The sequence below is a fragment of the Diospyros lotus genome, chromosome 6 (genome assembly GCF_014633365.1).
Source record: "Diospyros lotus cultivar Yz01 chromosome 6, ASM1463336v1, whole genome shotgun sequence".
NCBI lineage: Eukaryota > Viridiplantae > Streptophyta > Magnoliopsida > Ericales > Ebenaceae > Diospyros > Diospyros lotus.
In genome coordinates, this window is record NC_068343.1 from 4,140,243 (window position 1) to 4,156,149 (window position 15,907).

Below are 15,907 nucleotides of genomic sequence, written 5' to 3' on the forward strand. Positions count from 1 at the left end.
TTGGCAAAGAGATGGGTCATAAGGTACTTCCGAGTAAGTGTTTTCTGCTGTCTCTCTACACGTGGGAGCTTTTTTCGTCCTCCTATTATTTTTCCTTCTCGAGTCCATTACTTCCGGGACTTGACTATTCAGCCCTGGAGTTTTGATTCTTGTTCCCTGCCGAGGGGCTTTTGAAGGGTTGTCCTGGGATCTCCGATGTTCTACCCTTGTATCGATTTGTCCCATGTGTGGAATGTGAATGTCCGGCCTTAGTTCACGTAACAAAGCAGTGACTTCCTATAGTCTTCTCATATTCTTCTCATTAGACATTTTGAGTTCGTCATTCTGTTTCCTCGGCACCTCAAAATTCTTCCGCAATAGTTCATAATCTGAGAGTAAGACCTTGGGTGGAGCTATTCTTGAAGTCTCCCTGAGTTTTCCATTTGGGATTGAAGATTGTCCAAATGAGCATTGCTCCTTACTAGCAGGCACTGCATGGGGGACTTGTTCCTCTCGCCCTGTCGCGTATCTCCTCAATCTAGCTATGTGTGCTTCTCCTTGCTTTGAATGCTCCATGCCCTCCAGTTCGGTGGTATGGTTGCATTCGAGCACAGGAAAGTTCCCGGAACGCACTTCGTTGTTAGGGTGATCTACTGAAAATTCTAGTATTGTAGAGTGCACCTGGTGGGAGCTTTTCGTTGCTCCCGTCCTAGTACGAGCGCTCATTCGAGTGGGGTCAGGAGGGCTAGTCCAACTGGCTGATCTTGTCCCTCTCGGCATTTTGTGTTGAAATTGGCTTTTTGTTGCGTTTCCCACAGACGGCGCCAAATTGTTGTTGCCAAAATACAATAATTAAAATTTGTGATGTGGGGTCCACTCAAGCTTGGTGTCGGGTGAAGTTAGATTACCGCAAGAGATATCGCCTCAAGAGAAATTGCCGCTAGGATGCTCGCCGCAAGGATCCACCACTAGCTCTCGCCACAAGGTTTCGCCATTAGCTTTGCCACAAGGTTTTGCCACTAGCTTTGCCACAAGCTTCGCCACAAAGTTTCCCCACAAGCTTCGCCACGAGTTTCGCTACAAGGTTTTGCCACTAACTTTGCCACAAGTTTCGCCACAAGGTTTTACCACGAGCTTCACCTCTAAGTTCGTCACAAGTTTTGGCCTTCGCCGCTAGGTTTGCGGCAAGACTTTACCTTCGCCGCTAGGTTCTTCACAAGCTTTGCCACAAGCTTCACCACGAGCTTCGCCGCTAAGTTCGCCACAAGACTTGGCCTTCGCCGTAAAACTTTACCTTCGCCGCTAGGTTTGCCACAAGGCTTTTCCTGTTAAATACTGAGAAAATGGGTTAGAAGGCTCGCGGGAATCTTCCCCGTGAAAACCCTCCGATGTCAAAGTCAGAACCAAATCCCAATGACTATTCACGAAAATAATAAGAGTGCATTCAAAGTGTCTAGATTTTACCGAAATTGGTCGTCCCCATTAATGTCATGTAGTTAGGTATTTATAGGGCACGATTCTCAAGAGTGGCTAGTGTCGACACGTGACGATTGCTGAATGGGTCAGAGTCAAATCGAAAAAGTGGGGGAGCTCGCTACGATGTAGCCGCGGGCAGCTGGGCCTCGCGGTAGACAGTCACGAGGCACCTTGCGACAAATAGTCGCGAGGCTGCGCAAGCCGCCATTAGCCGCGAGGTTGCACCTCGCGGCTACTGCTCCTTGCAGCTGCGAGGCAACCGCAAATCTGCCAGCTGACGACAATTGTTGCTGCCAACTTTTTTCAATTTTTTCTTTCTTTTTAATTTTTTTATCCCATCTTTTTTCAACATTGGTGTTTGTGAGAAAAAGAGAATGAATTGAGCATTGATTAAAAATCACTACTCTTCCTTAGTAGCATTCCATATGATATTTTTCCTCCCACCATGATTCCAGATTTATGGTGAACTATATGAATGTAACAAATGTGGGGTTTTTCTTTACAATAAAATTGTACAACTATGCTGTGCTTGAATACAGGCGTATCTAAGTTAAAAGTAGATAATATTTTAAACAAATTTATAACATAAATAACAATACGATATTGATTATTTGTAAACAAAAATGGCTGGCGCTCCAAGCAGCCGCAGCAAAGACTGTCCCAACTTTCAGTTAGAGAAGGAAAACTAACAAAACTAATTGCCCATAAACAGGAAATGACATGAAGATCCTGCCGAGCCGAGTTACATTCTATTCTGTGGCAGAAACTCAAACCTACACAAAAAAATCTCTAGAAAGAATACCTTGAAACTACAGCAAAAATGCCTCCTCCCTCCCAGGCAACCCCGAGACAAGTTTTTTTTTTTTAGCTTTCTGATGATGTTAAATATGATTAGATCACTGCACTGGATTCTACTGTTTCAAGGGCAGGGCAGATCGGATCACTGGAGAACAAATTACTTTTGTCAAAATGTTTTTTACCAAAGTCTTGCTGTCTTGGTGCTTGCTTTCACGCTGGAACAGTATTCTGGTTCAAGCCACCTCGACGACCTCCTCTTCCTCTTCCTTGCTGGTACCCACCTGGACCTCCTCTACCCCGGCCCGAAAAATCACCCCGGTTCGAGAAGTCGCTTCTCCCGTAGCCTCGGCCACCACCGTAGTTTCCACGGCCCCTAAAATTGTCGCTTCGAAAGCCTCCTCTTCCTGGAGGAAACCTACCTCTCCCACTACCAACTGCAAGAAAGAGCAGCAAGGCAACCTATCTTACTATCGAAACTTGTAATCCGAAACCCACAATTTTCTAACCAACATTCAACAATTACGAATTTTCTTTCATGATTGTCATAAATTAACCCTGTCAAATTCTATGTGCTGAAAGCACGTTGAAGAAAAAAGATGATAAACTTTCACTTGCCTCGAGTCGTGGTTCTCTTCATCTCAACAATAGCCTGCCTGTCCCCTACAGTAACGGGTGAAGCCTGAAAAATAACTTCCGCATTCTAAGTTTAGACAAAGAAAAGGATAGGATATGAAATTTCTAACAGTCAGTTTTGCAAAAATGGCCAAGACGTGCAGTTAAGAGACATCTGAAACAAAAAACAAAAAAAATTGTAAAGATCAGCAAGCACTAATGAGGCGAAGGGAGAGTGGGGAGATCTGATTCCCCCTTTTGCAAGGTGAAGAAGTTTGAGAAGTGGAGTTGCTGGGACAAGCTAGCAAAATGTCTCCTATAAATTCAGGTTAAGGACGCAACAAAATTATATATAAGCCCTTCAAACCAGATATCATAACGTATTAGATGGGTTGAAGATGAAACTGGAACAATAGAGGGAATACATATGGAACGTTTAAGGCACAAAAAGAATTAGCATGTCCTTGCAGAGTGAATTTCATGCTCATCTTCACAAAGAGACTTAAATGATCAGAATCCAATGCAATATCAGCATGTTAAGAAGACATGAAATTGGCAACTGACACCAAGAATATTACATCAAATATGCATAACAGTACAAAATCTTGGTTTGGATGCATTTTTATTGTTGTTAAAATTTTTGACCTTGATAGCCCTTCATAGAAAAATAACTCAATATATAAGTGCTGGAGTTTTAAGGAAAAACCATTGGGCCCTCACCAGGATTTGTAACTACCACTAAATACTCATTAATCAATGTAACAATAGCGTAAGGCACAAACCAACCAAATGTAATGCTTGAAAGACATCATACAAAATACAAAGATAGTGACACATAACTGTAAAACAATTTGTACAATAGTTTAAATTTTATAACTTTTTTTATGAATACATTAAGCTAATAAACTCTAATGAAAAACACAACACAAAAAAAATAAGTAAAAGATACTTCAATAGCTGCAAATGGTGTGTCTGGAATTTAATGTTGTAACTACCAAAAGTTTTGCTGTCCTTTTCCAAATACACTCAACTAGTTAAGCTTAATAAAGGATTTTTTTTTTTTAATTCTCCATCATTTGCAATCACGATTGAAGTTATTACAAGCTGCAACAACTAGATGTTGAAGCCTATTAATTCCTGGGTTGTTATAGAATTTACTCATCACAGTTCTTTTTTTTTTTTGGATAAATATATTACTCACCATAAGTTATTATGAAATAAGAGGAATATGACCTTATAAATAATAATGATTCTATTATCATGCATCTACTGTGTATTTTCCTTGATAACATATGTATTTTTTTGCTTCTTAAAGTAAGACATTAACAGATATATCTTACTAACTACTTGGCTTGGAAAATTCTTTGCATCATATAAGCTGGCGTCAACCTGCCAACATGGTATAGCTATTAGAATCTCTAGGTTATACTTCAGCTATTAAGAACCAAAGCTGACTTTCTTTTGGCATCCTGGAGGGAGGTGTTTTATTTCCAAAACTGATCCTCCAAGGTGGGATGTCAACCCACAGAGATAGCTATAAGAATCTGTAGGTTATGCTTCAGCAAAATTAAGAAGCAAAGTTGACTATCTTTGGGCATCCTGGAGGAAGTGTTTTATTCCCAAAATTGCTCCTGCAAAGTGGGATTTCTTCTGTTATGGGAACCAATGGCCATGGCCCCTGAGAATTCACCAGCACATCAGCTTCTATCTTCATCATATTCAAAGTAAATCATCCTCCCCAACAATAAATCAAGATTAGTGTGGGTCAGACCAGGCCCAGAGGGCCAGATGCGTCAACGACAGTCCAATAAAAGACAAGGCAAAAGAGGTTATTATTATTTGGAGATAACAACTAACATGTCCATGGAGCAAATCAAATTTAAGTACTCAAATTGAAACCAGACTCTCTGTATGCAGGGACAAAGCTGCATATAGTAGACCTTCAAAATTATAGGTTGTCTTTTTCTGTAGTCTCCTTTATGAATCATGGTGAGATGGCAACTGCTTATCTACATGGTCAGTCAGGAGGGGGCAGCTTATGTACTGGGGGATATTTCTAAATATTAGAAAGGTTTATTTTGAAATTAATTGATAATTGGAAGTCGATAATATATTACAAACATACCTGAATTGCATCATTCATGGAGCTCAAACTATGAAATTCCACAAACCCAAAACAGAAACCCTGTTGCTGAACAGAAAGGAAAAAAATAACTCAATAGATGACCATATATACAAATGGTGAATCAAATGAAGCATAATAAATAACAGAAGCACTTGTATAAATCTAACCTTGTTGCTTCTAACTTGGACACTTCCTTGCTTAATTGGTCCAAATTTCTTAAATGCCACCTCCAGCTGAGTTACAGTCACATTTATAGGCAAATTTCGAACATAAACCGAGTAGCCCTCAACTATAAAAAATAAAAGATAGTATTAGGAAATGCAACACTTCTGTTTGCTGCAAGAGCTACAAAAAATAAACTTGGCAAGATGGTTTCATGGTAACCTTCCAGGACAACCATTGCATCTTATTTTCTATTTTCATATAAGAAACTTACCCATGAAAGTTCTGTTTTAATGTGTGAATCACTTCCCTTCAACAAAAAAGTTTTTTAGAAGGGAAGGCCAGAGTGTTTAAAATACAAGTCAGAAAAAGCACCAGTGTTTTTGAGATCCGAATGCCACCTGATGGTTTTAAGCAGCCACTAATAAAAGACATTACTACCTTCTTCCTCAGCATTCCCACTTTCAAGGGCATTGACAGTGTCAGATGCACTAGGCACCAATGCCTCAGGCACTGGAGGATGTGATACAGAACCAAGAGACTGTTTCTCAGTCCTTGTGGGAGCCACTCTGGATGTATTAGCTGGTACATAAACTTTCGTAGGCACTGAACCGCCTTTCCTCATCTGCGAACTTAAAATCGATGCATAAGACTTCTTTGGTGCACACTCTTGGGTGGCAGAAGAATCTGCTTCAATAACTTCATGGATGTGATTCTCACTCAGATGAGGTTCAGGACTCACAGTCACTTCCTTCTCACTAACTGCTTGTCTTTCATTATCCACAGGATCATGAACTTTTTGTTCTTCAACATTTTGAGCCTCCTCTATGACAGAAGTCATGGAATCCACCGTTGGAGGATGAACAGGCTCTGGAAACACAAATAGATGATGAGGCCAAAAGCTTTGTAATGATAATCTGAAATTAGTTGAACGAGAATGGCCAAGGCAAATCTTACCTGGATCAGGCATTTGGGAAGCTATTGGGATGTCACGATTCGCATTAGCTGCCACCTTATTATTTTCCAGCGGTTCACTATCTTCTACATACCTAAAAACATCATTCAAGACAAAGTACCCTTTGTCTTGTGGGGCAAGGAAAAAAGTTTGTGTAAATTTCCTTCTTATGTTATCTGGGCCAGTTAGACACCCGGTGACTAGAACAATCACCCCATCCTTGTAAGACTCCTGAGCATCAGCTGTCTTTATCTCAGCCTTGCAGTTCTTGTAATCAAAAGAACAAATCTTGTCATTGATGCCCTGCTCCAGGGTCAGACAGGGTAAAGTTTATCTCAGATATGGCTGTACAGTCATGAGAATTTATTCTATAACTCATAATTTAGTAAGGCTGAGAAGGTTCCACCTATGTTTGCAAACAAAAACCAAAGAATATATTCTCAATTCACTGATAACGAAAATTGAAAAAAGAGACAGAACAAGTATGCTAATAAAAATTTATAGGGTAAATTACGCCTGTGAGATTTAGGGGCAAGGCACAAGCTACCCTTGTGCTTTTGGAAAAGACAGAGACCTCCCTTGCTATTAAAAATAAAACAAAATCACCATTTTGCCCTTATATATATTTAAATCTATCTTCTTCTGTCTTCTGTCCCCATTCTCTCTCCCGTCTCACCCTAACCCCCCCCCCCCCCCCGCTCTCTCTCTCTCTCTCTCTCTCTCGATATTGCACTGTTGGGCCCTCTCATCTACCCATAGATGTTCACAAACAAGTTGCTGTTCTGAAAACATTGAATCTGTAGGGCAATATCTCTCCAATATTGCTCTGTTGGATCCTCTCATCTACCCAGAGCTGTAGACAAACAAGTTGCTGTTCTGAAAACATTGAATCTGTGTAGGCATTCCTTGAAAGAAAGCCCCATGAATTTGGAATGAACTTTAAGTTGACTCTCTCTCTCTCTCTCCCCCCCCCCCCCCCCCTCTTCTGATATTGCCCCGTTGGGCTTCTCATCTACCCATAGATGTTGACAAACAAGTTTCTGTTCTGAATCTGAAGACATTGAATCAGTGGGGGCATTCCTTGGAAGTTGGAAGAAAGCCCCATGAATTTGGAAAGAACTTCAAGTTGATTTTGTTTGTACCTTCTCAAGTTGATTTGATGGAAGAACTTCAAAATGATTGAGAGAGGATTTGCAGAAGATCAAGAATTTTACAGAGCTGTGTGAATGTGAAGATGAGAAAGGACAAAGCCTTGTCATCCCTAGTGTGTAAAAATGGCCAAATAATACTCAAAATTTGGGGTTCCTGGAGAGAGCTGGTCTCTATGCTCTCTCTGTCATTTCTTTCACTGTATTTTTTACATTTTTTCTTATCTATGCATCTGGTTTCACCGCTATCCATATAACAAAACCACACAGAAATGCCAAAGGAAGATCAGTACTGTGAAATGCAGTGCTGACGGGTGGGAACTTTCTGTTCTGCTTCAAATTGTATTTTGTGAACTCTCCCAATGTGAACCCCTGGGGTTAGTTGACAGGGATCTCTCTCTCTCTCTCTCTCTCTATATATATATATATATCCCCTCTTCTCTATCTCTCTCTTTGGGAACACGAACACATTAATCTGGGTTCCACTGAACTCTCTCTCCCCCTTCTCTCACTGCAGGGGGTTCAGAACTTCAGATGGTGGTGGCCGGTGATGGCAGCTGGCCACCACTCACCAATATTTTTAAATTTTTAATTTTTCAGTAATTACATAGGAGAGAGAAAAAGAGAGAGGGAAAGAGAGAGAATGCGTATTTTTGTCATTTTCAAAAAATTAACTGTTGTCAACTACCGTAGGGGCAAAGTGTTACGAATAATCAAATCTCAGTGGAGGTCTCTGTTATTTCCAGAAACACATTCAGGTAATTTCTGACTTTTTGTGAAACGTCAAAGGTATCGAGTGTAATTTACCCAAGTTTATAAGATCATATAGAGTTACAAGCAGAGAGGATTATGTTAGTGATAAAGTTCAAAGATTCACTAATAAAAGCGAACAAAATTTGATTACTATAACGCTTATGTTAGAGGGAAAGTTGAAATAACTCTTTAGTGAATCCTTATAGCAGGAATTGCTTTATTAACAAATTACTGAAAACTGTGCACATAACTCTCCCTCTTTCCCTTCAAAGAAAAAGTATATTTAGTATAGAAAGAAAAATACCTAAGCCTCTAGCTCTTAGTTCTAAAGGCATTAAATGCAATTGCAGATACGTATCTTCTTGAATGTCAAGGAATGGGGGGGGGGGGGGGGGGATCACCTGAACAAATGAGTGTCAGCTCCGATAGCTGCCAAGGAGGATTCCTCTGGAAATTGAAGAATTCTGGGAAGATATGAAGAATGTTTAGGGGAGAGAGAGAGAATAACAAAAAAGAGAGAGGAATCTGATTTTGTATATTCAATCGTGAGTCATCATTCCCAGCTGTGGCCACATATATAGCTACCAGCTGCCAAAACTAACTGGGAATGTACACCTGGTACAGCAAGGCTCTAACCAATTAGCTACAATCAGCTTATATACTAGAGGTATAATTACTATTCTGCCCTTAGGAATGTGACAAAAATTTCGCCCCCTTTAAAACTTTCTTGTCCCCAAGAAATTACAAAAGCTGGGCAACCCTTGGAAATTGTTTGAGGAGGTCGGGCAGGTACTCTCACATGGTATGATTGGGGTGCAAGTGAGTCCACTGCACCAACACTTGTGTCAAGGGAATTGAATTTTGGTAGGTCACCCTCTTATCCAGAACTGCTAGAGATTCGGTTGCCTCGGCTACGTCCTCTTCAGTAAGGGGAACCTCCAAGCTAACGAAATCTGTAGGTCCAACTGACTTTTTCAAGAGAGAGACGTGAAAGACCAGATGAATCTTCACTCATTCCGGAAGTTGTAACTTGTAAGCCCTCTCCCCTACTTTGGCCACCACTGCGAACGATCCATAGTACTTGGGGCTTAATTTAGAGATGTGGGTAGTGGAGAACAATTGCTATTGAAATCTTTCAACCTTCAGATATACCCGATCCCCTACTTCAAACAACCTTTCGCTCCTATAATCAACCATCTGTTTCATTCTGTTTTGTGCCAGGCTTAGTTCCCTTCTGATAATTTGCAGAGCTTCTTGTCTTTGTCTTAAGTATTGATCCACTACCATCTCAATATTTGAGTATTTCCAACAGGTATTAGGGGTGGTTTATACCCAAATAAGGCTTCAAAATGAGTTCTCTTCAGAGAGCTGTGGTAATTGGAGTTATACCACCATTGAGCCAACGACAACCACTTGTTCCAACTCCTTAGCTTAAGAAAAGCAAACACACCTTAGATAGGTTTCCAAATATTGGTTCACTCGCTCCGTTTGTCCATCCGTCTCGAGATGGTAGGCCGTAGACATATGCAATCCAACTTTTAAACTCTTAAAAAGTTCCTTCCATAAAGTACTGATGAATATCTTGTCTCGGTTTGACATAATGGACAAAGGTAATCCATGTAACTTAACCACTAAGTCTAGTAGGAGTCTTGCCACCTCTGAGGTGGTGAAGGAATGAGATAAACTTAGGAAGTGCCCAAATTTCGTCAACCTTTCCACTACTACCAATATGACACTCCTTCCTTCTGACTTAGGCAATCCCTCCACAAAGTTCATTGAAATTTGTTCCCATGCATGTTCCAAAATTTTAAGTGGTTGCAGCAACCTTGGGTAAGGTACCTGCTCGTGCTTGTAGCATTGATAGGTCGCACACCCCAACACATATGCGTTTACATCCTACTTAAGCCCAGGTCAATAGAACAATTGTCTTACCTTATGATATGTGACATTCAGTCCCGATTGTCCCCTTATCGGTGAGCTGTGAAGTGAATGTAATATCCTCCCTTTAAGCTGGTCATCATCTCTGATCACCAGCCTTCCATCGTGTCTGAGCAGCCCACTTGATAATGTATACCCCTTTAAATCTGTGGTTTGGATTGCTAGTTGCGTCATGAAGTCTTTGGCCCAAGGAGTACGTTCATAACTAGCAATGATCTCTTTTACCCAGTCTAGCACCATTGCAGATATAGCATTACAGTTTCCCTTCTCCTCTTCTTGACATAGTGCGACTACCACTATATTCTCCTTCACCTTGTGGTACTATATAGTATAGTCAAGCCCCAATAGTTTGGTTACCCCCTGTCTTTGTAATTGTGTATGCAACCTCTGTTGCATCAAGAATTTGAGGCTCTCATGATCTATTCTAATCACAAACTGGCTCCCTTCCAAATAATATCCCCACCTTTCCACAACCATCAAAACAACAATTAACTCCTTGTCATAGATGCTGAGCCCAAGATGCTTTGGGGCTAAGGCTTGGCTAAGAAAAGCCAAAGGCCTATCACCCTACACAAGCACAACCCCTACCCTTGTTTCACAAGCATCTGTCTCCAAAATAAAGGGTTTTGAGAAGTCAGGTAAGGCTAATATAGGAGCTTGTGTCATTGCCCTTTTAAGTGCATGGAAAGCTGCCTTTACTTGTGGATTCCATCCAAAACCATTCTTCTTGAGGAGTTCAATCAATGGGTAGCTGATCACACCATAATTTTTTATGAACCGCCTATAGTAACCTGTGAGGCCTAGGAATCCCCTCAATCCTCTAACCGTTTCGGGTCTCGGCCACTCCAACATCACTGCAATCTTCTTTGGATCAGTGCACACTCCTTCCCCCATAATTACATGGCCTAAGTACTCTACTTTCTTCTCGACAAAGGTACACCTGGACCTCTCCACATCAAGCTGATTGGATCGAAGGATGCTGAAAGTGGTTCTTAAATGGTTCAAATGTAAAAAACGAGAATAAACTTTTTAAGGTGAGGGTGGAAGATGTGATTCATTGAGGTATAAAAGGTGGTAGGGGCATTAGTTAAGCTGAATGGCATAACCAAAAATTCGTAAAGACCTTGATGAGTCCTAAAGTCCGTTTTGGGGATATCGGCTGGATTCATTCTAATTAGGTGGTATCCTGACCTTAGATCAAGCTTTGAGAAGATGGTGGCTCCGAATAATTCATCTAGGAGGTCTTTGATAATGGGGATGGGAAATTTATTTTTGATGGTGAAGGAATTCAGTTGGCGATAATCAACACAAAACCGCCATGTTCCATCTTTCTTTTTTACTAGAAGTATAGGGGAAGTAAATGGACTTTGACTCAGCTGAATAATGGACTTGGTTAACATATTTAGACCAATTTCTCTATTTTGGCTTTTTGAGAAGGTGAGTATCAGTAGGAATGAACATTGACAGGTTCTAAATTGGGTTTTAAATGTATGGTATGGTCAAGGAAGTGGGCTGGGGGTAGGGTAGTAGGTTCTGTAAATAGCTCCTCAAATTCAATCAGCAATGAATGTAAAGAATCACAAGTAGATACCTTGGTCAAGGATTGTAGAGTAGGAATAGGATTAAGCCATGAATGGCCTCCTTCCTATGTCACTAGTTTGCTATCGACTTCTTCCCCATCCGTCACCATCTCTACGGCATATAAGGAGTGCAATTGAGCTATATCAGCTTCCCCACGTTGAAATAATCTCTGCATCCTTCAGCCTGTCAATAACTTACAGTCTCCCTCTTCCATGCTCCCTGTTAATGTCACCCTTTTCCCTGCAAATTCAAAGGTTACCTCCAATGTGTTGAAATCGAAAATCAAGGGGCACACCGCTTTCATCCAATCTACCCCTAATACAATGTGATAACTACCCAACCCAAGGATTCTCAAATCAGTCATGAACTCAAGACCCTACATCATCCATTTGAAAGCTGAACACTTAAACCAACTTACCATCTTGCTTCCATTCGCAACTATAACTGAAAGTGGTATAGTGGCCTGTACCTCACATTGCAAGTTGTGGGCAATGTCCTCGTCTAGGAAGCTGTGTGCTTCCACTATCAATGAGGACCACCACTCTCTTCTTATCCACTAAGCCTTTCACCTTAATTATCTTTTCTGAGGGGTAGCCTTCTATGGCATATAATGATATCTCCCCTCCATCTTCACCAGACTCTCCGTTGCTTGTGTCCTCCACCTCTCCAGCATTCATTGCCTTTTCTTCTGCCTCCACTTCTAGGCCTTCCATTTGCAACAATTGCTTCCTACATTTATGCCCCGGAAAGTACTTTTCGCCGCAGCAAAAACACGATCCCAGCTGTTTTTTTTGTTCCACTAATAGGGACTTCTTCGAAATGGGGTTAAAGGGTCCCTTAGGTAGCAGATTCCCCTTGTGCCCTATTTGGTGGCCGGACTTAACTCCTACACCCCCACTCTGCAAGCTACTACCAGCATACCCTTTTGTCACGTTTAGTTGTTTCTTAACCACTGCCTCTACGGCCAGCTCCTACAGCTGTGCCTTCTCGGTTGTTTGTTCAACAGTGATCGGCTACCACATCTTTACCAAGGGTCAGAGTTCATTGCTTAATCCACCGATGAAGCTTGACACGAAATACTGCTCATCTAAGGTAGGTTGTGAAATCAAGAGCAACGATTTTAGTTCCTCGAATTTGGTTTGATACTTCTCCACCGATCTGGTCTACCTCAACTTGCGGAAGTCTTCCACTACGTCAGCCATGGTTCTCTCTCCAAACCAGATACAGAAAGTTGCTACAAGCTCTTCCCAAACCAGAACAACCTTCCTGTTGCTCCAACCTTGGAACCACGAGTCTGGTACATTATTCAAGTAAGCAACAGCCAGATTCACCCTCTAGTCATCTTCCACCTGGTAGTGATGGAAGAATAGCTCACAACATTGGGCCCACCAACGCGGCTTGCTTCCCTCAAATGCCATAAATTCCAACTTCAGAATCAGCACATGGTTCAGGGTTATGGGGGGTCCTCGCTGATAATTCTCCAGCCATTCATCCATGCCCATCAGGTTGATGAATTGGGGTCTGTCCCTTGCTCCAGTCAAGATTGGGGCTATGTTTGGCCTTGGAGGAAAAGTCCACCGGAAGGCTAGCGTTTGGCAACCGTGAGCACAAGTTTAACATAGTGCTCAACTGTTGCCCAATTCCAGCAACCTCTTCCCTAAGGCCCTGGACATCCACTCGGAGGTTGATGACTTCCTCCCATGTGGCCACACCTCTGCTCTCGTCCAACCCAACTCCTTCTGGATCTATTGTAAGCTGATGTCCATCAAATCCATCTTGTCATCAAGTTGCTCTTGGTGTTGTCGGATTCCCTGCTCCAAAGTCTCCAAGCGTGTCTCGAATTGTTCCATCCTCGTCCCCTCTGCCATGGCCAATTACTCTGGTTGCCACGATCGAGTTTGCCTCACCGGTCTAGGTCAGAATTGCTTTCCAATCAAAGCGAGCAACGCATAGCAGTGCACCAATCAGAATCACCTTCCGCTCTAATACCAATTGTCAACTCCAATAGCTGACAAAGGGGATTCTTCTGGAAATTGAAGAATTCTAGGAAGATAGGAAGAATGTTTGGGGGAGAGAGAGAGAGAGAATAACAAAAAAGAGAGAGGAATCTGATCTTGTATATTCAATCGTGAGTCATCATTCCCAGCTGTGGCCACATATATAGCTACTAGCTGCCATAACTAACTGGGAATGTACACCCAGTACAGCAAGGCTCTAACCAACTAGGTACAATCAGCTTATATACTATAGGTATAATTACTATTCTGCCCGTAGGAATGTGACAATGAGAATAGACATACTCCATATACCAGTTGTTTTACTAACATATTAACTTATCCATGTATCACCCTTGCCCTTTTTAACTTAAGTTGATGTTAATGAATCTAAGAACAAAGACGCATCCTTATGAATTTTTCTCAGACTGTTAACAAACATGAGCCCAAAACAAAGTATCATTCCATAAAATAATCAACTAGACTAAGTACATCCAAAACAACAAAGTATCGTCACAACTTCTTGGGATCATTTACATGAAACCATTCTGCTTGATCAAGCACCATGATTTTAGCAAAAACACTGGCTAATGTATGTCAATCCCACCCCATTTTAATTTCAGTCTTCTTCCTTCCTAGCATTATTGTCAATGTGGTTGAAATCAATCTTTCTAAGCCACATTACTGGTTTTGTTGCAAGTGAAGAGACCATTATAAATTCATTCCATCATCTTTGATAGATGCTAACATTAAATTGTATCCAAATATTCAGAAAAACACACGCTTCTTTATTGCTGTTTCATTTGTATATAAATAACTTGAGCATGTCTACTTTTAAGTCCCAATAAACTTACTTTCATAGTTGTCACTGACGTCATTACACCATTGGTTTCTGGCCGACTAAGCATGCTTGAATCTTGATAAAATCGGTGAACCAACTCTGGTGATTGGTAAAGAATGTGGTAATACTGCTCAACGAAAGCATTTCCAACCACTTGAGCTGGGGGCGTATGAAGAGAAACTGTTTCCATAGCCATTCTACTGGATATACAACAATCATGTATTACTACAAAGTCGTCTCCAAAGTATGTTCAGTAATAAATAAAAGTAAATTCTGAACCCTAACTAGCTAGGTAGTTATGGCATAGATGAAGGAAATAAACATCAGAAGAGAGCAATATATGACTAAACGATCTCAAAATTTAGGAAATTGGCATCAACAAGGTAATATGACCAGTGCATGTATATGTACACATGCACACACACAATAATAAAAGAGTCCATGAAAAGAAAAGTAAATGAAGTGAACAGGGAACGGAACAAATGCCCACATTCTCCCTACATAATAAACCCTAAACGGCATTTTTCTTGATAACTACAAATGTATCAAGTTTGAACAATTTGCGACTTCGTGAATTGTGATGTAAGACCTTCCATATACGTCTTATAGCCAATAAAGCAAAATCCGCATTAGATCTCCCAGCAACCCTTGGATCTATACGTACAAAAGAACAATATCAACGAATTCGATAATTGACTTAGATATATAGGCAATTCGAGCAATAACGGCAGCATTTACATTCTAACGAAAAAACAGAAAACTGATATTAAAAACAGAGAACTCCGACCTCAATCAGCATCACAATGGCTGATCAAACGGGAAAAGAAAAAGGCCAACAATAAAAGCGTCAAACTAACTAAACAACTATCGGAATTTTGTGGTTGCGCAGAAGATGATCTGTTAATCCCGCGGAGCATCCCTAACTAGCGACTCCGAAAAGAAGAATAAATTGTGAATGGCACCTGTTCGGTAGAATGTCTGATAGAGACGGATACGCCGATGACGAGACGAATGTTGAGCCGTGCCTTGCAGCAACGGAGGGAGAGAGGGGAGAAGAGAAGAGAAAGACAGGGATTTACGCACGAGAATGGGCCTGGAGACGTCTTGTGGGTCTAGGATAGCTGCCAAGCTAGTTCTGCTATGGGTTATCTCATCAGTGAATAAAGTTCACGGGCATAAACAACCCAAACAATCCCCTATTAGACTGGTCACTGGGTTATAATAATTATTCACTACCAAACAAATTCGCCCATTGCTTGGAATATAACACATGCTACAAGTTAATTTCTATATGACGATGTGCTTGTTTGTTTTAATTTAAACGTTCGAATGTGGCACAAAATCTAATCATTTTAGTATTTAAAGCAATACATTAAATTAAATAGTTGTGAATTGTTTAAGTTGTCGATTCATTGACACATGTAATAGGTTCTATGTGCATATTGACATAAGAAAGATGATGTTATTATCCCTTTATATGTGATTATGATGATCATTGTTAAGGTGATATAGTTAACTCGGTATTTAGTTTAATTTTTTAAATAT

General features: G+C 40.9%; 1 protein-coding gene across 4 annotated transcripts; it reads right to left on the reverse strand.

Annotated features, from left to right (window-relative positions):
• Window positions 1-1,933: 1,933 nt before the first annotated feature.
• On the reverse strand, window positions 1,934-15,545 carry LOC127803566 (nuclear transport factor 2-like). Of its 4 annotated transcripts, none has more exons than XM_052339879.1 (9): window positions 15,325-15,545; window positions 14,952-15,016; window positions 14,376-14,562; window positions 6,110-6,410; window positions 5,594-6,022; window positions 5,158-5,279; window positions 4,991-5,056; window positions 2,869-2,932; window positions 1,934-2,687 (listed from the first exon to the last, which is right to left on the reverse strand). In XM_052339879.1, exons 3-9 carry the CDS (start codon window positions 14,556-14,558, stop codon window positions 2,464-2,466), a joined length of 1,389 nt encoding a protein of 462 aa, XP_052195839.1. In that variant the 5' UTR covers window positions 14,559-14,562; window positions 14,952-15,016; window positions 15,325-15,545; the 3' UTR covers window positions 1,934-2,463. The 4 variants fall into 4 exon arrangements, with proteins under 4 accessions (XP_052195839.1, XP_052195840.1, XP_052195838.1 ...); XM_052339880.1 differs by lacking the exon at window positions 14,952-15,016 and having other exon boundaries at window positions 5,594-5,777; window positions 5,895-6,022; window positions 15,325-15,544; XM_052339878.1 differs by lacking the exon at window positions 14,952-15,016 and having other exon boundaries at window positions 14,376-14,559; window positions 15,325-15,544.
• Window positions 15,546-15,907: the final 362 nt, after the last annotated feature.

Coding starts and splice junctions, on each gene's coding strand:
- LOC127803566 (XM_052339879.1), bottom strand. CDS start 14,558: ATGGCTATGGAAACAGTTTCTCTTCATACGCCCCCAGCTCAAGTGGTT. Junction 5,280..5,593: donor TGGGAATGCTGAGGAAGAAG/GTAGTAATGTCT, acceptor TATTTTTTATAG/TTGAGGGCTACTCGGTTTAT. Junction 2,688..2,868: donor GAAGAGAACCACGACTCGAG/GCAAGTGAAAGT, acceptor TCTTTCTTGCAG/TTGGTAGTGGGAGAGGTAGG.